General features: G+C 39.7%; 1 protein-coding gene and 1 non-coding gene across 2 annotated transcripts in view; both read right to left on the minus strand.

Moving 5' to 3' along the window:
- The window catches only part of SNTB2 (syntrophin beta 2), an 85,950-nt gene that overhangs the window by 8,727 nt on the left and 53,506 nt on the right, over positions 1-23,717 (minus strand). The window contains exons 5-6 of the mRNA XM_037162535.2: positions 12,290-12,486; positions 2,565-2,749 (exon numbers count right to left, since the gene is read on the minus strand). Coding sequence (XP_037018430.2) covers positions 2,565-2,749; positions 12,290-12,486 — 382 coding nt within the window. The remainder of the gene's footprint in view (positions 1-2,564; positions 2,750-12,289; positions 12,487-23,717) is intronic.
- Positions 7,168-7,307, minus strand: LOC119061966 (small Cajal body-specific RNA 11). The gene has a single exon (XR_005084895.2). It is a non-coding gene; the product is annotated as a small Cajal body-specific RNA 11 (non-coding RNA).

A 23,717-nucleotide genomic window follows, 5' to 3' on the forward strand; every position in this document is an offset into this window, starting at 1 on the left:
ATCGCTTTTTAAAAAAATTTATTTATGTTTAGAGTGGAAGGGAAGGAGAGAGGGAGCGAAACATCAATGTATGGTTGCGTTTCGTGCGTCCCCTGCTGGAAACCGGCCTGCAACCCAGGCATGTGCCCTGACTGGGAATCGAACCACAATTGTCTGGTTCGCAGGCCCGCGCTCAGTCCACTGAGCTATACCAGCCACGGCCATCACTTTTAATTTTTATCCCAACAACTGCTTAATAGCAATTAATAGAATTCATTTAGTATTTAATGTTTAATAATTTAATATCTTATGTTGTATAAAAGCCTATTTCTCAGAAGGGCTGTGTTTTCTAAGATTCAAACAAAACTTTTTTGTTGTTTTTTTTGTTTGTTTTATATTTATTTATTTTTAGAGAGAGAGGAAGGAAGGGAGAAAGAGAAGGAGAGAAACATCAATGTGTGGTTGCCTCTCATGTGACCCTCACTGGGGGGACTTGGCCTGCAACCCAGGCATGTACCCTGACTGGGAATCAAACCAGCGACCCTTTGGTTCACAGCCCGCGCTCAATCCACTGAGCTACACCAGCCAGGGCCAAACAAAACTTTTCAAAAAAGGAAATGATCACTTCCGCCAAGATGGAGACGTAGGTGAAGGAACCACCTTGCCTCTGTGCACAACCAAATCTAAGAACAACTATTTTTAACAACAATCACAACCAAGCCACACGGAAAATCGACAATACGGAGTCCAAAGACAACTAAATGCTCAGCTAAACCGGTAAGAGAAGCAAAACCAGAAGCGGAGCAGGTTAGCAAGAAAAAATCCCCGGGGGGTGCGCGGTGCGCAAGCAGCCGAAGGCCGATCACGGGCTAGCTGCGGGAGCGCACAGGGAAGAGGCGCAGCGGGCTGTCTCGGTTGGTCGCGCGCATCTGCGTGCGGAGAAACCAGTGAGAAGGGAAGCCGGCGCGGGGCAGCAGGCTCGCACAATTCCGATCAGATAAACAAGCCCGTGGCGAGTGGTGTGACTGGACGGGCTGGGCTAGCGGAGAGGACCGCCATTGCTCCCTCTCTGACCACGCCCCCACACACAGCGTCACAAACCAGCGACCAGGGTCGCCCCTGTCCTGATAAACAACTAAGGCTTCGCTCCGCTTACTTAACAGCACGAATAGACCAAAAATGGCTCTAGGACAACTCAGAGCCCCAGAACCGATAGATCTAAGCGATGAAGAAATAGCCAGTCTTTCAGATGCACGGTTCAAAACACTGGTTATCAGGAACCTTACAGAACTGGTTGAGTTTAGTCACAAATTAGAGAAACATATGGAAGCTAAACTAATTGAAATGAATGGTAATACAAAGGAAACCAATAGTAATGGAAAGAAAATTGGGACTCAAATCAAGGGAGTGGACCACAAGGAGGAAAAAAATGATCAAACAGAAAAGAATGAAGAAATAAGAATTCAGAAAAATGAGGAGAAGCTTAGGAACCTCCAGGACATCTTTAACATTCCAACATCCGAATTATAGGGGTACCAGAAGGGGGAAAGGCACAGCCACCAGTGGAAAACTTATTTGAACAAATAATAAAGGAGAATTTCCCCAAGCTGGCAAAGGAAATAGACTTCCAGGAAATCCAGGAAGCTCAGAGAGTCCCAAAGAAGTTGGACCCAAGAAGGAACACACCAAGGCACATCATCATTACATTAGCCAAGATTAAAATGAAGGAGAGAATCCTAGAAGCAGCAAGAGCTAAGGGGACAGTCACCTACAAAGGAGTTCCCATCAGACTGTCAGCTGATTTCTCAAAAGAGACCTTACAGGCAAGAAGGGGCTGGAAAGAGGTATTCCAAGTCATGAAAACCAAAGACCTACAACCAAGATTGCTCTACCCAGCAAAGTTTTCATTTAGAATGGAAGGACAGATAAAGTGCTTCTCAGATAAGACCAAATTCAAGGAGTTCATCATCACCAAGCCCTTATTATATGAAGTGTTAAAGGGACTTATCTAAGAAAAAGAATATAAAAAAGATGAACAGTGAAAGGACAGCAAACTCACAGTTAGTAACAACCACACCTAAAACAAAAGCAAACTAAGAGGACAGCTGGATCAGGAGCAGAACCATAGAAATGAAGATCTCATGGAGGGTTAGCAACAGGGGAGTGGGAGGAGGAGAAGGGGGGAGAGGGTACAGAAAATAAGTAGCATAGACAGTGGATAGAAGGTGGATAGGGGGGAGGGTAAGAATAGTAGGGGAAATACAGAATCTAAGGAATTTGAGACACGTGTTCATGAACTAGGGGGGGAAATGGTGGGGGAGGGGTATTCGGGGTGGAGGGGAATGGAGGGGGGGAATAGAGCAAGTGTAATGGCATAATCAATAAAAAAAAAAAAAAGGAAATGATTTCCTAATATGGGGGAAAGAAAGAAAAAAAAAAAAGAGCCCAAACCCACAGCATCTTGAAACTGAAGAACAGTTTTCCAGAAAAAAGTGGATTATCAGTCCATAATATTTCCATACGAGAGGGAAAGAAGCAATAAGTGAGACACCTATGCGGATAAACACGTTTCTCACGCCTCTTACCAGCTCCCCCTCGGGGCCGCCGAAGTCCAGGTACAGGTTCCGGATGCCGTCGTCAGCAGACATCCTCAGGCGTTCAAAGGGATAGCGGTACAGCACGCTGCCGGGAGCTCCGTTTTCCCTGGAGATGGTGAACCCATTTTCATAGTGGACAGTGAGTCTTGCCTCTTGGCCATTTAACGTGCAGCCTGGTGAAGATAAGCAAAAACATTAATCAAGTTCCTACTTTGATTATTAAGTGGAAAAGGATTCTTCTGACTTCAAAAGAGAAAACCAAATCTTTTCGTAAGAATGTGTGATAACTAACCTATTGGGAACCTTCTAAAATAAGTTTTGCTCTGGTCACTCAAGTCAACATCTTGATTGAGATAAGGAGGAAATTACCATTACTCTCCTTGACATCTGATCTGATTCAGTTCAGTGAGTATCAACCGAACACTGGTGCTGGCAGTGGCCTGTGTGTGATACTGGAGAAGTAAGACACGAAGTCCCTGCCGTCCAGGACCTCATACATGAATAGGCATAAACATGAAACCCCTAACTAGGCAAACTAGAACATACAGGACATGACCAAACACTAAACCGAATGAGGCCAGAGTCAAGGAAAGGTTTCCTGGAGGAGATGGGACTTCAGACAGGCCCTAACGAACAGATCCAACCTGACAGGCAGTGAGGAACACAGAGAAAGTTTCGGCTGGGCGAGAAGAAGGAACCACCAGAGGAGAAGGCAGAGAACGAACGGCATTTCTGCCTTTCAGGAGCAGTAACAGTTTGGTTGGCATTTGGGAAAAAGATAAAAATAATGTTTATCAAAGATAAACGCTATAGTTAACAAAAGTACTGTTGGTCCTATCGGAGATTAAATTCAGAGGATACTTTTGAATTGAGAGGACAAAAAACTTTGATCATCGGACTGGCTAATGTCTTCACTAACAATTGGAACACTGCTGTGTTATACAGGGCCTACACGTGAGAGGCCCTCTGAGACATGGGAATTAACACAGCCCGCATAGTCACTTTACACAGAAAAAGTGACTCCCAAAGGAGCAAGTGCTCACACTCAACCTGATTCTTTCACTGGGCGTGCAAAAGCATTCAATTGGTCAAGGCAGCTGGTGTGTAGAGGAAATAAGGAAAATGAGTAACATCATAAATATTGGCAGTGTTCACTCTCAGCTCAGGAGAGTTTTGGACAATGGACTGAATATTAGTTATCCTCATGTAACTGATGTTACCTTGGGGAGGAGCACAGATAAAATTAACTCGTTGTAGAAATAAGCCAATGCAGTAATCTCTAAATGAATGGCTGAGGGGTTTGGAGAGAGAAAAGACAGATTCCAATCAAGGCAACCAGGGTACAGTTTTCAAGAGGATTTTACCTCAATATCCCTGAAGGGTGTTGAAGTCTGAAGAAAGAGGGGTCAGTTCTAGTCTAGGAAAGAAAAGCTCAAAGAACAAGGATCTGCCCAAGTCCTCACAGCACTGGGTGGAGAGGGTGCCGTACAGGTAGGCGAGTATTCCTGCCTGCAGGTGCATCACCAGTGGGGCGAGATCCGCAATCATGACTAGCAAAGGCAAGCCATTAACTCCCCAACAAGCTTGGCATGTAAGAGACTTCTTAAAGTGTTATATTTAGGACTGCTCCCCCTCAGGAGGTAAAGAAAGGAAAGCAAACGTTAGTGTCTGTATATTACTTAAAAAATGTATATACAAGGTGTCCAGAAAGTATCCAGACATGCAATATGAGTATAGACACTTGTTGAAGATACAAGGTACAAGAACCATTGTACACAGGACAATGACATCTCAGTTCCCTTCAAAGTAGGCACCTTGGGACCTCATACAGTTCTCCCAAACACCATCAACTGCCCCATCAAATTTTCCTGAATCTCATCAATGGTGTGAAATCTCTTCCCTTTCAAAGGTAACTAGTTTTTGGGAAAAACCAGAAGTTGCAGCCAAATCTGGGCTGTAGGGGGCTGAGTAATCTGGGTGATTTGATGTTTCACCAGAAAACTGCATGAGATGTAATGCATCAGCAGGTGCATTGTTGTGATGGAGCTGCCAATCACCAGTTGCCCATAGCTGCGGCCTCCTGAATCATTCGAATCACTTCCACAGAGGAATATGCAAGCTTAATGCAAAATCTGATGCAAATTCATTGCTTTACTTCCTCAGTCATTTTGAATGCGGTGGTCACACAATACACATGCTCACTTGGGGTGGGGGGGGCATCTACCGCCCCTACTAACTGAATGAACAGTGAAGTTGTCATTGTTCACACATGCGCATTCTAGTTCATTCTCTTTGGCTGCCAGCTTATAGCAATGTTACACAAACTGTTCTCATTATATTAATGGTTGGGCTTTTTCTGAATAAACCTTGATTATTGTTTATGATTATTAACTCTACATTGAAAAGGAGTAAGTAAAGGTCATACTGAATACGTTTAGGTTTAGAATTGAGTTTTAGTTTAAAAAGTATAAATGCCAAACAATTTTGAATGAGTATGAATTGGTCATAAAACAGCTGAGGCGATGTTCATTAAGTACCTGATACACCTCACCCTTAGAAGGTCTCAGGAGTAATGAACCAAACATATATAAGCCTCTAACTCTGATTTAATGAGAGGAGGTGGAGGGAGCGTGTGCACACATGCACATGTATGTGTGCAGTGCGGGGCAGACACGTGTGACAAACAGCCCTATTCCGATAGGGCAGGATCTGGGAGTCATTACTAGCAAAACTCTGAGCTGGTCCAGGTGACTTAGTATAACCATCCTGATGTCTTCATTCAACTAAAATTCTTTCAGATGGCTATAGATTCATTATTCACCTAGATTTATAGGTAAGTCAGCGAAAAATTTAATATACTGATTTTGCTTTACAAAGTTGTTAACAGAAATATAAAAAGACACACAACAGAAACAATTAGGGACTTTCACAGCATGTCAGACACTGAAGCTTAAAAGAGAAGAAAACTACAGTTTTAAAAATTAATCAGTGAAGGGAGACAAACATTCAGCACTTGGCACTGGGGGCTTTGTGTTCCTTTTGTAGGGTACGACGTGGGTTGGCAGCGAGCGGGCAGGGCCGAAGATAAGAGAGGAAACTTCATGAGCCTGAACCCAGAATAATTAGAAAATATGCATGAAGAGTAACTATCTGGTGGAATGGTGAATTGTCTTCCTTCATTGGCTTGTTTAATCATTCTTTCATTTATTCACACATTTTTAGATTCTCTGCTCTCACAGTACAGCAGGGAAGACAAACCAACAATCACAAGCAATCTGTACTGGACCATTTCGAGCGCTTACTAGTGAGAGACATTGTGTTGGGTGCTGGGAGATACAGAACTGAGTAAAAGAGGGTTTCTGTTCAGACAAGAGGGAGGAAGAAAAGGAAATGTGGATACAGTAGGATGAAGTAAGTACTGTAACAGAAAGATGGATAAAACACTGTGAGAGGATAGACGAGAGGGGAGGAGATTAACTCTGGGGAATTGGAAAAGCCTTACTAGAGCTGCTATTTTAGTTGAGTCTTAAATAATAATAAAAACTATAACAACAATGGCCACTTTGTTGAATGTGCACATCAAAATTAGTTAACCATAACCTTTTAATTCACCTAAAAATTAAAATAATAAGCTTTCAGGGTTTGGGATAAATTTTATTACCAACTAATATGCAAAACCGACATTCTTATCTCTTGCTTAACATTCATCTCATCCCTGACACCCGCTTCAATACCCACCCACAATACGGGGCAGGGGTTGAGGACAGGTGGCAATCAGGGATAGGGTGACAGAGGCGAGGGGAGCAGGCCTAGGTGCAGACAGACCACATAACACCAGGAATCTTGAGTTCACCATATATACTCATCTAAGCACAATCATTTCAAACAAAGATCTCTGATGAGACTCCCTGCATCATGAATAACTGCACCGGAAAATTCTGACTTTACTTCTAAGGTTTCAATGATTAAACTCATTTATTCTTTTAGTAATAGCTGTATTGATATATATAACTCACATATTCTATAGTTCAGCAATATTAAATTGTAAAATCCTTTACAGTGATGTTTTTGTTGTAGGAGACTGACTTCTCTTAAGCAAAAAAAAAAAGAAAGAAAGAAAGAAAGAAAGAGAAAAGTTCTTCTAATCATACAAGTAAGGTATAACTTAAAGAATTCGAACAACATAAAAGTAGCCTGCAATTGCATTTGAAGTTAGTGATGGAGTAAAAGCCAGGGATGCCTGCAGCACAAACGACTCAGCAATGCCCACTTCAACAGCTAAGGTGCGGACACGCAGCTCTACCCATCCTCTCCCTTCTCCCATCTGTCCCTTTTCCAGGCTAGGGCCAACCCCTCCACCTGTGCTTTGGATCCTGTCCACTCCCATCTTCTCAGAAACTGTATAAGACTGGTTATTCCTTATTCCTCTTGCCATCTGCAATATCTCCCTTTAAACCAGATCCCTCTATTAACTTTTACAAATGTTCTAGTCTCTTGTGATTAAAAGAAATACCTGTACTCCTCACCTTCTTTCTACCAGTCTCCTCTCTCCTCATCCTCAGAGCAAAACTTCTTTTTCTTTCTTTATCTTATTGTCCTCTTGTGCCTTTAAGAGACAGCCCTATACTCAGGACGGCCCTCCTAAACTGAGAGCGAGACTGCTTTATGTCTTTCCAGACTCCCCTGTTACAACTGAGCACAGGGGAGCAGAGAAAGCATAGGCCAGGACACGCAGAGCAAAACTTCTTGAAAGACGTGTCTACACACAGTTTACCCACGTTTCACCTCCCCTTCAAACCTCAGCCCTCTACAATCCGCCATCACACCACAAAGTGTCCCTCCCCAAGGGTACCAAGTATCACCATGTTGCTGTATCCAACCTGCTTCTTCAACCCTCATCTTACTTGATACTTGTAGTACTCATTGTTGGCTCTCTACCCAGCTTCTATTTCTCCATTCTTCCTTTACTGCCAAGCCCAGATTTTATTCAGGTTTCTACTTTCTCCTAATGTGTTTCAGGGAAAAGCGACCTCACCTTCAAGGGCAGCCAGGCTGGCTTTCCCCTGGTGACTGGCATTGGTCCAGGGTGTGCATATGAACCAAACTGGCTCAGGTTGAAAAGAACTATGATGGGGAAGAGAAAACACAACACCACCCCCCTTTTACACTGGTTCTCTCTCTTTTATGTAAGGCAATATATTTCTTTAATGTTTCACCTAGTTTGTGAGGGCATTTTCTGTTCATTGCACCCTAAGCCATCGCCACTGGTACATTTAACCCTACTGGCCATTCCTCTCCTTGAAATACTCTTTCTTTGGCTTCCGTGACACTTAGTGTCCCCACCCGCCCTACTTTTCCTTCTGCTCTGGCTACAGCTTCACAACCTGCTAAGTGCAAGGGACACTGGCTTTTTCAAACCACAAGGATATTGTTGAGTGTAATGACATACATTAAAGATAACTTTCTAAGCAGCTCCATTAGTGGTAAAAAAAAAGATTTTAAAGTGAAGAGGGGAAAAAAAGCTTGTTAGGTAGTAATATATCTATTCGTGTTCCATCAAGATGAATACTGGTAAATACGACTTACGTTCTCTACTTTGTGTCTTTCTAAATGAGAGAGTGCTGGTGGTTACCAGTGTACCATGAAGGACAAAGACCCTGATGTCAAAGAAATCCTATCCTGCCCTGGCCAGCTAGCTCAGCTGGTTAGAAAGTTGTCCGGATATGCCAAGATTGTGGGCCTGATGCCCGGTCAGGGTACATACAAGAAGCAACCATTTTGAATGTATAAATAAGTAGGACAACAAATTGATGCCTCCTGCTTTCTTTCTAAAATCAATTAAGAAAAAAATTTTAATGCTATCTTGAAAATCCTGTTGCTGCTGTTACTTGGGAAAAGGGCTCAGTTACTTGGGAAAAGTTACTCAGTAATTTGGGCTCAGTTACTTTCCCAGTTACTTGGGAAAAGGGCTCTGGGGGACTGCAATGTTTCCAGCAAAATCCTTTAGCAGCTGCAGGACCGGGGGGGTCCTCTGGGCATCAGAACAACCCAGAAGGGAGCAGGCTTCCCAGGTTCAACCTGGTCTGACTGCTCAGGGCTGTCTCACAGAGAGACCGGGCTGCCACTCTCCTTACTCCACATGGGGAAAAGCCAGTCCATCACGTATAACCAACAGGATAGTCATACCTGGGGTTACAAAGAACATGACACTATGTTCCTTTCTTAGAGCTACACGATCAAAGGCATGAGGTAAGGTTTTATTTATTTTTATTTGTCTCATTACCAAGCAGAGCTTTGTAAATACTAAAATACTCAGTACTGTTGATTTAGTGAATTAAGAGAAACTGATAATGTCTATGTCCTCCAGGAGTTTAATTTGGCCATAAGGAGGAGCCATTGAGAGGGGTGAACGCAGGGGCTTCAGTCACTGGTTTTGAAGTCGGGAGTCCACAATTCAAGTCTGAGCCACAGTACCTTCATCTTGAACATGGAGGAAATAAAATGTGCCTTAGAGGGTTGTGTGTTACAGTTAAATAACATGTTTCTCAGGTATGACTTATAACAACCCTGATATGTCCATATTGCTATTTCTGTTTCTGTCCTTCTTACTTCAAAGGCAGGGGCTGTGCCTACCTTATTTATTTTAGTAAAACCAGTAAAAGCACAGTGAATACACTCAGTCAATATTTGCTGAGTAGATGAAGAAAAAGGGACTCAAGAGAATTTCTATAAAACTGAGAACAACATGGTTAGAACGAACTCCTTTTCTCCTCACAGAGGCCCACAGTAGAAACACTGTTAAATATCCATGGTCCTTCTCCTCTTGCAGATTTTCTACATATTTTTATTTTTATTTTTTATTGTTGTTCAAGTACAGTTGTCTCCATTTTCTCCCCACCACTCCCCCAGCCATCCTCACCCACTTCCCTCCCCTGATCTCATCCCCGCCTTGGTTTCATTCCTGTGTCCTTTATAGTTGCTCCTGAAAAGCTTTCCCCCATTTATATATTTATTAATGCAACTCCCACCTACATCTATGACTTCTTAGTCTTCGTATCACCAAAGATACCGAAATATAAAGTATCTTCATAAAGTTCTTGGATGATTTAAAAACCTGAATAGCTTGGGTAATTGGTATGATGAAATTAAGCCTTTAAAAGCATACTTACTAAGTTATAACTACTATGCATGCATATGTATTTTCGTATTTTCAATTCCTGTGGCAAATGGAAAATGGTTTTATGGGCTTGAGGGAGTTAAGCGCATTCTCTGCTTAGTCATCTTGAAGTTCACATTCGCTAAAAAGAAAAAGACCTCACATACTAGAAGGGTCACTCATCAATTCTACTATAACTATAATCTAATGAATGTTTAAAACTAAACAAACATTATGAAGATCATGTGTTATATTCACTAGTCAAATTTTGTAGGTAGACACTGAAATTTTTCAAAATGGATGAACTACAATCAAAATACATAAGAGAAATAAAAACAGACCTTAAATGATTTATTTTTTGTCAACTACCTAACTTTTTTAGGCCACAAGTATCTGAATATGTGCGACAATCTTAGTATTTTAAAATCCTTACCTGAGGATATATTGATTTTTAAAGAGACGAAGAGGGGGGAGAAAGAGAGAGGAAGAGAGAAACATCAGTTGGTTGCCTCCTGCATATACACAGACCAGGATCAAACCCACAACCTTTTGGTGTATGGGACGATGCTGCAACCCACTGATCTTCCCAGCCGGGGCTATAGTCTTAAATGATCTTTTCTGAATCTCCCAACACCGTAACAGAAGGTGGTAACATGTATCTGAAGGACACACTTGTCTTATGTATGTATGTGTGCACATATGCAAATGTGGCCATGCACACTAAGCATACACATAACAAAACACAACAGACTAAGCATGAACACACATGAATATGTGCATATACATATAAACACACACGTTTTACAGAAACTCTGACTTTCATCAAAGCAGTCTACCTTCAGCCAGTTTAATATATCTGGCACAGCCTTCAATATGAAGTAAGTGATTAATAGGTACAGTACATCGGTTGACCTAAATTGTGAAAATGAAAGTATTACCAAGGTAATATTAAAATACAGCTGTGAATGAGAGCAAAAAAGTTCAAAATTACCTAAAAATACTTTTTTTTGCCTATTCAAAAATATAAGGAACCACCCTGACTGGTGTGGCTCAGTGGGTTGGATGTTGTCCTGCAAACCAAACGGTCACCAGTTCGATTCCTGGTCAGAGCACATGCCTGGGTTGCAGTTCAAGTCCATGGTAGGGGGCATGTGAGAGGCAACCAACTGATGTTTCTCTCCCACATCAATGTTTCACTCTCTCCCCACCCTTCCCTTCTCTTAAAAAATAAATAGATACAATCTTTAAAAAATAAATAAAATAAAAATATTCAATATAAAGAATGAGCTGGTCCTTATTCTCCCTCTCCTCAAGCCATCTATATCTAAACAGTTGTGAGCCAGGGACTAGATAGATTCTAATTTCCTGCAATGTGAAGTTTAGCTGCCATCACAGACCTTCAAATTGAGGACTGGCCCCTCCCAGAAAGCACATTGTGTGGTCAAGATGGAAACCAGAGCCCCACAGCCCTTCATGCGGTGACCAACCATTCCATAGAGAAAACAGGCAGAAGACAGGGGACAAAGTGTGGATGTGGTGGCTTTGGTCAAACTCCACAGTGGGTTCTTACTAGTCATTGGTGTCACTGTTTGAATCATCACAGTGACCGTGACCAAAATATCAAGCAGGTCCTAGACGGATGAAGCCTGCAATGTGTGACAACATTAAAAAACTCTCCCTGTGCTGACGTTAGACGACGGCCCGTGGCGATGCTGCCCGTGTGGTGCCAAAGCCTTGGAGCTCCCTCACATTCAAAAGGCAACAGAAAGAAAGATAAATCACAAGGCATTCTGCTCTTGAAACGTTTTCTTTTTTTTATATAGATTCTGTAAAACTAGATTTATAAAATAAAATCATAGATAAAAGGAGCAAAGTAAACCAACTTATAGCCAAGATATTTAAAGTAATTCAAACTGTATTAGAAAATGTGATGTTACTTTTAACTATTCTCTATTCTTATTAAAATAAAAAAAGCAATCTGGAAATATTTATATATATATATGTGGGACACAACACACACAAATACACGTATATGAAACCATACCCCAATTTATAGAGACCAGCCACAAGAGGGCGCTTCAAGAATGGAAAGAGAGGAACGGAACTCCAGAAGCTTAGTGCAGTGGGTATTGGGGACACATTTTCAAACTTTAAGAGAAACTCCTATTCCAAATTCTTTACTTTTCTATAGCTACAAGTTTGCCATATGCATTTATTTTAAGGGTATCTATCTGTATCTTAGATTCCAAATCTTAACTATAGGATCAATGTATCTAGTACTTGGTAAATGAGCCCTTACATTATTACACAGCCTTAAATGATGAACAGTAAGACTGCCATCTTGTACACAGGATTTTATGAATGTGTTCAGAGCCATGCACAAGGCTTTGAAAAACTTTGTTATTGAAACAAAGAAACCAGGTTTCTTCCCATCATGATCACTTTAAACTGCCATATTTCAGAACACTTCTAAGTCTGGCACACATGATAATAGTTTTCACTGTCTGTATAACAGTTCCATTTAACTACTATTAGAAATGAATGCCAGGGTCTATACCTAGAGAGACTTCCTTGATCAGCTCAGCAGCAGCATGGCAACCCTGAACAAGTACCCTGGTCCAGGTCGACAGATCCCGATGTGTCTCCACCCTGAAGAGATGCATCTCAATGCCCTGCCGGGAGCCTGTCCTGGTAGCGAATGTGAGGTCAGATCCAAGTGAGGGTGATCGACATCCAGAGCCAGAATGAACCAACCTAGGACCACAAACAGAGCAAAGATTAAAAGTACTTAATGTACTGTCAGAGGAAAATGTCAGCAATTTATGCTGATGGATATGCAGAAAATTATAAAAGCCATCAGCAGTGTTTGGAAAACTACATTTCAAAATAAGATTATAGTCTTTTAAGTAGATACCATTCTATTTTACCATAAAATGACCCTTGGCGTCACAGTCAGAACACCGTGCTGGTGGTCCAAGGCCCCAATTTTCCACTGGCATCTTTATGCTTCCAAGAGGCTATGCATATCAGTGAGACATTCAATTTGGATTAGGAAATGATAAGCCCCCACACATGCATAGCCACCACCTAATCAACATCACTCACCAGATTGGTACTTTTTTTTTTGCCAAGGATGAACCTACACTGACAGCACAATCACCCAAAGTCCATAGTTTACTTCAGGGTTTACTCTTGTTGTATGTTCTACAGGTTTGGACAAATGTGCCTATCATTGCAGTATCGTACAGAATATTTTCACTGCCTCCGAAACGCTCTCTACTCTGCCCATCCAGCTTCCCCTTTGCCCAGCAACCATTGACCTTTTTATTGTCTCCATTGTCTTGCTGTTTCCAAGATGTAACACTGTCATAATCATACAGTATAAAGCTTTGCCAGATAGGCTTCATTCACTTAGTAATGTGCATTTAAGTTTCCTCCATGTTTTTTTTCATAGCTTCATAGTTCATTTCTTTTTGCTCTGAATATTATTTCATTGTCTGGATGTATCAGCCGTTTATTTCTCCATTCACCTACTGAACGCATCTTGGTTGCTTCCAAGTTTTGGCAACTATGCATAAAGCTGCTATAAACATCTTTGTGCAGATTTTTGTATAAACATGTTTTCAACTTCTCTGGGTAAACACCAAGGAGTGGAATAGCTGGATTGTATCATAAGAGTATGTTTGTAGGAAACCAGTTAACTGTCTTCCAAAGTAGTTGTAGCCTTTTTGCATTCCCACCACCAGTGCATAAGAGTTCTTGTTGCTTCACATCCTCACCAGCATTTGTCAGTGTTCCAGACACTGGCCATTTTAAGACTGTAGTGGTATCTCACTGTTATTTTAATTTGCATTTTCCTGACAACACAGATGTGGAGAACATTTTCACATTATTTGACATCCCTCTATCTTCTTTGATGAGGTGTCTGTTAAGGTCCTTGGCCCATTTTTTAATTGAGGTGTTTCTTTTTTTTATTGTTGAACTTTAAGAGTTCTTTGATATTTTGAATAGTCCTTTTTATTAGATGTGTCTTTTGCAAATATTTCTCCTAGTCTATGGCTCATTTTCTAATTCTTTTATCATTGCATTTTGTGGAGCAGACATTTTTAATTTTATTTTTTTAGGGAAAAAGGAGAGAGAGGGAAGGAGGAGGGAAGAGAGAAAAATATTAATTTGCTACTCCACCTATTTATGCATTCATTGGCTGATTCTTGTATGTGCCCCAATCAGGGATCAAACCTATGACCATGGCATACTGAGAGAACACTCTAAATAACTGAGCTACCCAGCCAGGACATAAAATTTTAATTTTAATAGAATCTAGTTTATCACTTATTTCTTTCATGAATATCTTTGCTTTGGTATCTAAAAAAGCCATCAACACACCCAAGGTCATACAGGTTTTCTCCCACATTATCTTCTGGAAGATTTAGTTTTGCATTTTGATTAAGTTTTACAAAGGGTGTGAGGTCTGTCTAAATTCTTTTTTTTTTTTTGCATGCAGATGTCTAGTTGTTCCAGCACCATTTGTTGAAGACACTATCTTTGCTCCATTGTATTTTTTTTTTTTTGCTCCTTTGTCAAAGATCAGATGACTATATTTATAGGGTTCTAATTCTGGGCTCTCCATTCTCTTTCACTGATCTGTCTATTCTCTCACCGAAACCACACGTGTCTTGATTGGTGTATTTTTTTATAGCAAGCCCTAAAGTTGAGCAGTATCAGTTCAATTTTGTTTTTCTCCTTCAGTGTTGTGTTGGCTATTCTGGTCTTTTGCCTCTCCATAAAAACTTCAGAATCATTTTGTCAATATCCATAAAATAACTTGCTAGAATTTTTATCAAAATTATATTAAATCTATAGATCGATTTGGGAAGAACTGACTGACATCTTGACAATATTATGGCTTCCTATCCATGAATATGGAAATGGACTCTCCATTTATTTAGTTCTTGTTTGACTTTGCTCAGAGTTTTATAGTTTCCCTCATACATATTTTGAACATTTTTTGTTAGATTTACACCTAAGTATTTCATTTTGGGGGGGTGCTGATGTAAATGGCACTATGCTGCCCCCAAGATCTTATTTATTTATTTGAGAGAGAGGAATAAAGGGAGAAAGAGAGGGAGAGAAACATTGATGTGCAAGAGAAACATCCAGTAGCTGCCTCTCCCATGCCCCCAACTAGGAACCTGGCTCATAACCCAGGCTTGTGCCCTGACCAGGAATTGAACCTACAACCTTTCCGACTGCACTCAACCCACTGAGCCACACCAGCCAGGGGATGTTTTTAATTTTGAATTCCACTTGTGTATGGTTGATATATAGAAAAGCAATTGATTTTTGTATACTAACCTTGTATCTTACAAAGTTGTTATAATTGTTATTAGTTCCAGGAGTTTTTGGTCAATTCCTCTGGATTTTTTATATAGATAATCATGTCACCTGTGAACAAAGAGCTCTGTGTCTTCCTTCTCAATCTGCACATCTTTTACTTCCTTTCCTTGCCTTATTAGCAAGGACTTCCAGTACAGTGTTGAAAAGGAGTGGCAAGAGGGGACACCCTTGCCTTGTACCTGATCTTAGTGGGAAAACTTCATGTTTGTCACCACTAAGTATGATGTTACACATACATTTTTTGTAGATAGTTTTTATTCCATGGAGAAAGTTCCCCTCCATTGCTAGTTTATTGAGGATTTTTAATCATGAATGGGTGTTGGATTTTGTCAAATGCTTTTCTAAATCTCTTAATATTATCACTGGATTTTCTTCTTTAGTTTGTTTATATGATGAATTACATTAACTGATTTTCAAATGCTGAACCAGCCTTGCATACATGAAATAAACCCCACTTGGTTATGCTGTATAATTCTTTTATATTTTTTAGATTTGATTTGCTAATATTTGTTGAGCATTTTTATATTTATGTTTATGAGAGATCTTGGTCTTTAATTTTCCTTTCTTGTAACATCTGTCTGGTTTTGGGTAATGCTAGCCTCATAGAAAGAGTTAGGAAGTATTGTCCCTGCTTTTATTGTTTGAAAAAGATTAGAGAATATTTCTCCCTTAAATGTTTGGTAGAATTCACCAGTGAACTCAGCTGGGCCTGGTGCTTTCTGGTTTGGAAACTTTTCACAAAGATTAAGTCAAAATGAATCTTACACCTAAATGCAAAACTTGCAAAAGTATAAAATTTCTAGAAGACATCTTAAGAGAAAATCTAGGTAATCTAAAAAAATTACATTAAAAGCTCGATCCATGAAAAAAAAGTCATTAATTAAAAACTGTTCCTTGAAAGACACTAATAAGAGAATGAAAAAGGCCACAGAGAGTAAGAGAAAAAAATGTGAAAAACACATATATGATAAATGACTGGCATCCAAAATATACACAGAACTCTTTAAAACTCAACAATAAGAAAAAAAAAGTTTAGCCTGGCTGGTGTAGCTCAATGGATTGAGCACAGGCTTGTGAACCAAAAGGTTGCTGGTTTGATTCCCAGTCAAGGCACATGCTTGGCTTGTGGGCCAGGTTCCTAATGAGGGGTGCGCAAGAGGCAACCACACATTGATGTTTCTCTTCCTCTCTTTCTCCTCCCCTTCCCTCTCCAAAAATAAATAAATAAAATCTTTAAAAAAAGTTTAAATATGGGCAAAATACTCATTTCTTGGTATGTATCCAAAAGAATCAAAACCAGGTTCTTGAAGGCCATATTAATTGTAGCATTATCCACAACAGCCAAGAGATGGAAGCAACCTAAATGTCTATTGATGCATGAATCGCATGAGTGGATAAAGGAAATGAGGTATCTACGTACAACAGAATACTTTTTTAAAAAAAGAAAATCCTGTCGTATACTGTGACAAAGATGAACTTTGAGGAAATTATGCTAAGTGAAATAAGCCAGTCACAAAGACACAAACACCACTCCAGTTATATGAGGTACCCAAGGTAGTTAACTCAGAGAAACAGAAAGTAGAATGTAGTTACCAGGAACTGTGCTGAATGGGGAAATGGAGTCTCAGTTTTGCAAGATTAGAAAGTTCTAGGTATCTGCTGCAGAACAATGTACATACAACATTACTCTTGGACACTTAAAAATAGTTAAGGTGGTAAATATTATTATGGACTTTTAAAGATCTTTGGAATTATGGAAAAAATGGAAAAAGATCTGAACAACCACCTCATCAATGAGGATATACAGATAGCAAATAAGTATATGAAAACATTTTTCCATTAAGTAAATAGGAAAAAAGTGCTCCTGCTTCCCAGAACAGGTTTGTCAGGGAAACACAAGATTTGTTTTTAGAAATATTAAATCTAGCCCTGGCTGGTGTAGCTCAGTGGATTGAGCTCGGGCCTGCGAACCAGACAATCGCGGTTCGATTCCCAGTCAGGGCACATGCCTGGGTTGCAGGCCAGTTCCCAGCAGGGGATGCGCGAAGGGCAACCATACATTGATGTTTCTCTCCCTCTCTCCTTCCTTACCCGTCTAAAGATAAGTAAATTTAAAAAAAATAGAAATATTAAATGTAGGATAGGTAATAGATATTAGGTTTGTACTCAGAAGAACTAGAAACATATGTTAACACAAAAACTTGTTCACAAATGTTCACAGCAGTATTATTCATAATAGCCAAAAAGTAGAAATAACTCAAGCGCCCATAAACTGATGAATGGATAAACAAAATATGTGGCATATCCATGCGCTGGCTTGGTAGCTCAGGTGGTTACAGCGTTGTCCTGCTACACCAGGCTTGCAGGTTCAATCCCCAGTCAGGGCACATAAAAGAAGCAACCAGTGAATATGTGGATGGGTGGAACAAAATCGCTGCTTCTCTCCCCACCCCCCAAAATCAATCAATAAAAAAACAATCCGCCCTGGCTGGTGTAGCTCAGTGGATTGAGCGCGGGCCTGCGAACCAGAGGATCGCAGTTCAATTCTCAGTCAGGGAACATGCCCGGGTTGCAGGCCAGTTCCTGGCAGGGGACGCACGAGAGAGAACCATACATTAATATTTCTCTCCTCTCCTTCCCTTCCCCTCTAAAGATAAATAAATTAATTAAAAAAAAACACCAATCCAAGCAATGGAATATTATTCAGCTGTAAAAAATCAAGTTGTGATTACAACATGGGAGAACCTTGAAGGCACAAAGGGCTGTAAAACACATGATTCCATTTATATGGAATAGGCAGATCCACAGAGACAGACGGTAAATTTGTGGTTGCCTATGGCTGGGGGAGGGGAAAATGAGGAGTGACTGCTAGTGGGTAAGGAGCTTCCTTTTGGGGTGATGAAAGTGTCCTTATATTGATGGTTGCACAACTCTGTGAACATACTAAAAAATCATTAAAAAGTAGCTTTTCGAGGGTCACTAAACTCTCCAACATTTTGTGTCACGACAAACATTTTATAGTTTAATTTATTCACTTTTTCCAAAAATATTTTCCCTATGTTTAAGAAGTTCTAAGTAGATTGGTAAAACAGAACAAACACACTTCCTCATTTACAAGAAATCCAGCAGACAATGTTTTCCATACAGAATTTTTAAAAACTTGGCTGTGAAGTGTATACAACAAAGAGAAATAAATAAATGGCTTGTTGGCTTCACTGTAGGCTGTATACCTATAACACTTTTCTACAAATTTGTTGGTTCCTTCCTTCACTCCTCTAGTAATAACCTGAGCAAGAACACATCTAAGAGCATGCGGATGTTCCTCTACATTTCCTTTAGTTGTCAGGGAGTCACTTCACACACACCTTTTAAAAATGACTGATACCTGCCCTGGTCAGGTGGCCAAGCTGGTTGGAGTGTCATCCCGTGCACCAAAAGGTTTCAGGTTTGATTCCGGGTTGGGGTGCATGTGGGAGACAACCCATTGATGTCTCTCTCTCTCCCCCTCCTTCTCTATCTCCCCGCTCCTTCCTTTCTAAGATCAATGAAGCATATCCTTGAGTGAGGATTGGGGAAAAAACGACCAACACCTAGCTCACATCCTCAAAAGTCAGACCTAGGGCGGGGCCAGACCACCGTATTTTACTGAAATTTCTCTAGATGATTCAAGTGTGTAGCACTAATTGAGAAGCATTAAACTAGTGTTTTGCTAGTGTTTTGGTCTGAGTTCCCTTCTACACTCTTAAAAACTGCTGAGTATTCTAAAGCACTTTAAAAAAATTATCGATATTTACTACAATTAGAAATTAAAACATTAATTCATTTAAAAATAAAAATAATAATCCGGTTACACATTAATGTGAATAATTTATTTTTATTAAAGTATTTTCTAATACAAAAAATTTAATGTGAAGAGTGGCACTGTTTTAAATTTTTTACAACTCTTTAATATCAGCTTAAGGAAAGATGACTGCATTCTCACATCTGCCTCTGCATTCTGTTGCAGTATGTTGTTGAAGCATATGAGGAAACGCCAGCTTTGCACAGTAGCATGCAGTTAGAAAAGAAAATATTTTAATAGCCTTTGGATATCCTGGCCACCAAACCAAAACTGAAGGGGTTTCTTAAAGGTTAGTTGTAATGCAGAATCTGAAACCTTCTCAATAAAGTTTTCATAACCTGTTATATTAAAAATCACTGATTTGTCTTATACTTTGAATGGATCTTTTTTATTTTATATGCCTGCATGATTTTGTAACATTATGTATTGGTCATCTGGAAAATATTTTTTCCCTGAGCTATGCAGATTTTCCAAACATTTAAAGCATCTTATTATACAATATCGAAAAGTGACATTTGTGCGCTGGCTGGTGGAGCTCTGTGAACCAAATGGTCACTGTTTCAATTCCCAGTCAGGGCACAGGCCTGAGTTGTGGGCCAGGTCCCTGGAGGGGGGGAGTTTGAGAGGCAACCACACACTGATGCTTCTTTCCCTCTCTTTCTCCTTCCCTTCCCCTCTCTCTAAAAATAAATAAATAAATTCTTTTAAAAAAGAGTCACATTTGCTAATATCACCACTGATCTCATCAAAAAATCCTTCCAGAGCCCTGGCTGGCGTAGCTCAGAGGACTGAGTGCGGGCCTGCGAACCAGACGATCGCGGTTCGATTCCCCGTCAGGGCACATGCCTGGGTTGCAGGCCAGTTCCCAGCAAGGGATGCACCAGAAGCAACAATACATTGATATTTCTCTCCTTCTCTCCTTCCCTTCCCTTCTAAAGATAAATAAATTTTAAAAAATTAAAAAAAATCCTTTCAGTTATTGAGAAGTTGTCGACTCACAGTGACAGATGCAAGTTTTCCAGAATTCTAATTTTTGTTTGAAAACTAGAATTTTATAATTGGCAACAAATTCTATCGGTGTTTTCCTTGAATGACAAAATAGCTTTGGTCATTTTAGAGAAAAATGTCTGACAAATACGCAAGTCTGACTAACCATCGCTTGTAATTCTGTTGTTTCAAGTAAAAAATAGTGTTCCGTTAAAAAAACCCAACACAGCTAGTTCAGCTCACAACTCAAACCCACACGGGCTTTTCTTTCGAGAAAACCATCACACTTCACAGAATATTAAAAAGATAAATCCTCAAAGATTGAGAGGGAATAAAACTAGTAATTTTAACTGCTTCAACAAAGTCATGTTGAGGTTAAATTGGCTGCCAGTGAATATGGTTTGGTGCCAACCGCCTTGATTCATGCTCAGGCACCAGCAATTTTAGCAAGCCTCAGTGTAAATGTCAACAGTGAAAAAAGCAAGTTATATCTTAGTAATAGTTTTAAATCCACAGATCCCCCGAGGAGGGGATCCCCTGAGGTCCATGAAAGTGACTTTGAGAACCATCTCACCGAGCTGATTCCCAGAGAGTCAATGTGCAGCTTAAATATTAGCTATTTCAGCAGAAGGTAAGTAAGTTTCAAAAATCACTCTACACAAGATCCAAGTAAGACAGAGCACGGGGAAACTGACAGGGTGTAGCCTACCATATTCAGTTTGTTAATCCCAAATCAGACATTAAAAAATACAGAGTCTAGGAAAATTTTTCCTACAGATCTGATTATTGTAATATTTGGCAGAGGGAATCTAATGGAAACCAGCTGCTGAAGCCTTGCTCTGAGCAGTTGGTTAGCGCACACCGCCGCCAAAAGGCCCCTTTAGTGGGGGAGGCCGATGAGCTCCTGCAAAGGCGTTTTAGCAGCTTTTGCTCCGTGAGTCCCGTGAGAACACCACCACTCACTTTTCCACCCTGTAAAGTAGTCACACTTTCTTTGGATCTTTTTCCTCTTCTAGTCAAAGAAAGCTTACTGGAAAGGACGATAAAATGCATGGCCTGCAAAATCCACACCCCTTTAAAACCCAAATGGTTCTTTTACACCTATAGTGCATCTGGCTTTAATCTCAAAAGGTGTGTAAAATAAAAATAAAATAAATAAAATCATAAAAATCTTCTTCATTTACCACTTTCATGTTTTACTTAATTCTTTACCAGTCTAAAATATCAGCTGTTAAGTAAACATAATCACACACACAGAGAGCCTTGGTTTCTAAGAATCTGTAAAGGTACAAGCCAATATAAATGATAACTCATGTTAATTTACGTCACCCGAACAATGTTCTTTGCTTTTGGACTATCTACTCTTGTGGGTAGCCAAGATCCTTAATTTCTTTTTTCTTCTCTATGTGTTTATGCTATCTTTTTTTGTCTCATCCTCTCATAAGACTATGTTCCAAATTATTAGAAATAGAATTAGTGAAAAGTGAACATTCAGCCCTTTTTCATTACTCACATAAATCATAAACCCCATTCTAAAAAGACATAAGCACACCACTTTCTGGCCTTGCCTTTTTTTGTGGTACACCTCCTGGTCTAGTTCCATCCTCTGGTTTCTCTCAGTCACTGACCATACTCTACCCGCTCTGGGGGCCAGAGGATGATTAGGTCCCACTGAATTCTATCATGCAGTTACTTAAAACAATTCCACTGGCAGACATGGCCGCATGGAAAAATAAACCTCTTATTGGCCCATTATCTTTACTCCTGATCCACTGGTACTTCCTGAACAAGGACTTATATTAATTAAACTTAGTGAGTAACACGTTCAGGAAGCTACAGGCCCCACCCATTAAATTAATGGCCAAGTTAAATCTGCATGTCTAGGTTGATCCAAATAATATATCTGAATTACTCATTTAGTATGAAACTTTCATTACTTATACAAACTGTTGTAGAACTAAGCTCCTCTTTTAACAATGGCCAAATTAAAACAAGTATACTTTTTACATAGAATTCTTCACTGACATATTTTCATTTAATAACAAATTATTCTAATTTAAGCAGCTAACAAAACAATGTGTCAGGTACCACTGCAGGCATTTTACAAGGATTGATTCATTTAACAATCACACCCACCCTATCTCATTATGATCCATTATGGTTTCATTAACAAATGAAAAATATGTAGCACAGAAAGGTTAAGTAACATGCTCCTAATTACCTACTAAAAGTGGCAGAACATGGATTCAAACTCAAGTTTATTAAGGACTGACCTTAGTCCCTTCTATTAGATCATACTGTTCTCCAAAATTACATCTTTGAGATATAATTCTATCCGCTTTACCCATTTAAAGTGTACAGTTCAATAGATTTTAGTATATTCAGAGATATGCAACCATGACATTTAATTTTAGCAGACTCTCATTACTACAAAAAAATCCAATACTCATTAGCAGTCATTGCTTATTTCTCCCACTCCTCACCAACGCCCCTCCTGTCAATGGCTAATCTTTCTCTACAGATCTGCCTATTCTGCACATTTTACACAAATGCAATCATATAATATTTGGTGTTCTGTGTCTAGCTCCTTTCACTTAGCATGTTTTCAAGGTTCATCCTTGTAGCAGTTTATCAAAATCTTGTTCTTTTCTGTTGCTGAACAGTATTCTATTATATGGATATACCATGTTTTGTTTCTCCATTCATTTGTTGGTGGACACTTGGTTGTTTCCACTGTTTGGGTTTTATGAATAATGGTGTTGTAAACATTCACATGTAAGTTTTTGGGTGGATGTAAGTTTTTGGGTGGATTTAAGTTTTCATTTCTCGTGGGTATACGTAGGAGTGAAATTCCTGGGTCATATGGTGACTCTAAGTTTACCCTTTTGAGGAGCTGCCAGACTGTTTTCCACATGGACTGTGCATTTTACATTCCCACCAGCAGTGTATGAGGGTTCCATTTCTCCACATCCTCGTCTACAATTGCTATTATCTTTTTAATTATAGCCATCCTAGTGGCTGGGAAGAGGTATCACACTGCGGTTTCGATTTGCATTTTTCCCTTGATGGCTAATCGTGTTGACCATCTTTTTATGTGCTTTTTAGCTACTTATATATCTTCTTGGGACAAATGTCTATTTCAGATCTTTTCCCATTTTTTAATTGGGTAATTTATCTTTTTATTATTGAGTTGTAAGAGCTCTTTATATTTTCTAGATACAAGTCCCAGATTAGATATATGATTTGCAAATATTTTCTCCCATTCTGTGGGTTGTCTTTTTATGCTTTTTTTTTTTGCTTTTTACTTTCTTGATTGTGACATTTGAAGTACAAAAGTTTTTTTAATTTTGATGAAGTCCAATTAATTTATTTTTTCTCTTGTTGCTTGTGCTTTTAGTGTCCTATCTGAGAAAGCTCTGCCTAAGCCAAGGTCATGAATATCTACTCCTGTATAAAACTCTTAGTTTTACAGTTTTAACTCAAATCTTGTTTGTATTTTTTTCTCTAGTTGTGAATTAGTACCACACTGACAGTACAACCACAATCACCCCATTCCCTTCGTTAGTACCAGGCGCTCTGGTGCTCTGGGCCCAGCCTAGTCTATGGACAGAAATGACTTGTTCATAGGACTGTAATTCCTCCTAGTATTAAACATCCCACCTATGGGATGTGACAGGTTTTCTGTTCCACCCCTCTAACAACACACAGTTAAGGACATGTCTAAAGATAAAAACTCCTTCCTTGCATTTTATGATCATAA

Source organism: Artibeus jamaicensis, unplaced genomic scaffold (genome assembly GCF_021234435.1).
Source record: "Artibeus jamaicensis isolate MK-2021 breed Jamaican fruit bat unplaced genomic scaffold, CSHL_Jam_final contig_464, whole genome shotgun sequence".
Taxonomy (NCBI): domain Eukaryota; kingdom Metazoa; phylum Chordata; class Mammalia; order Chiroptera; family Phyllostomidae; genus Artibeus; species Artibeus jamaicensis.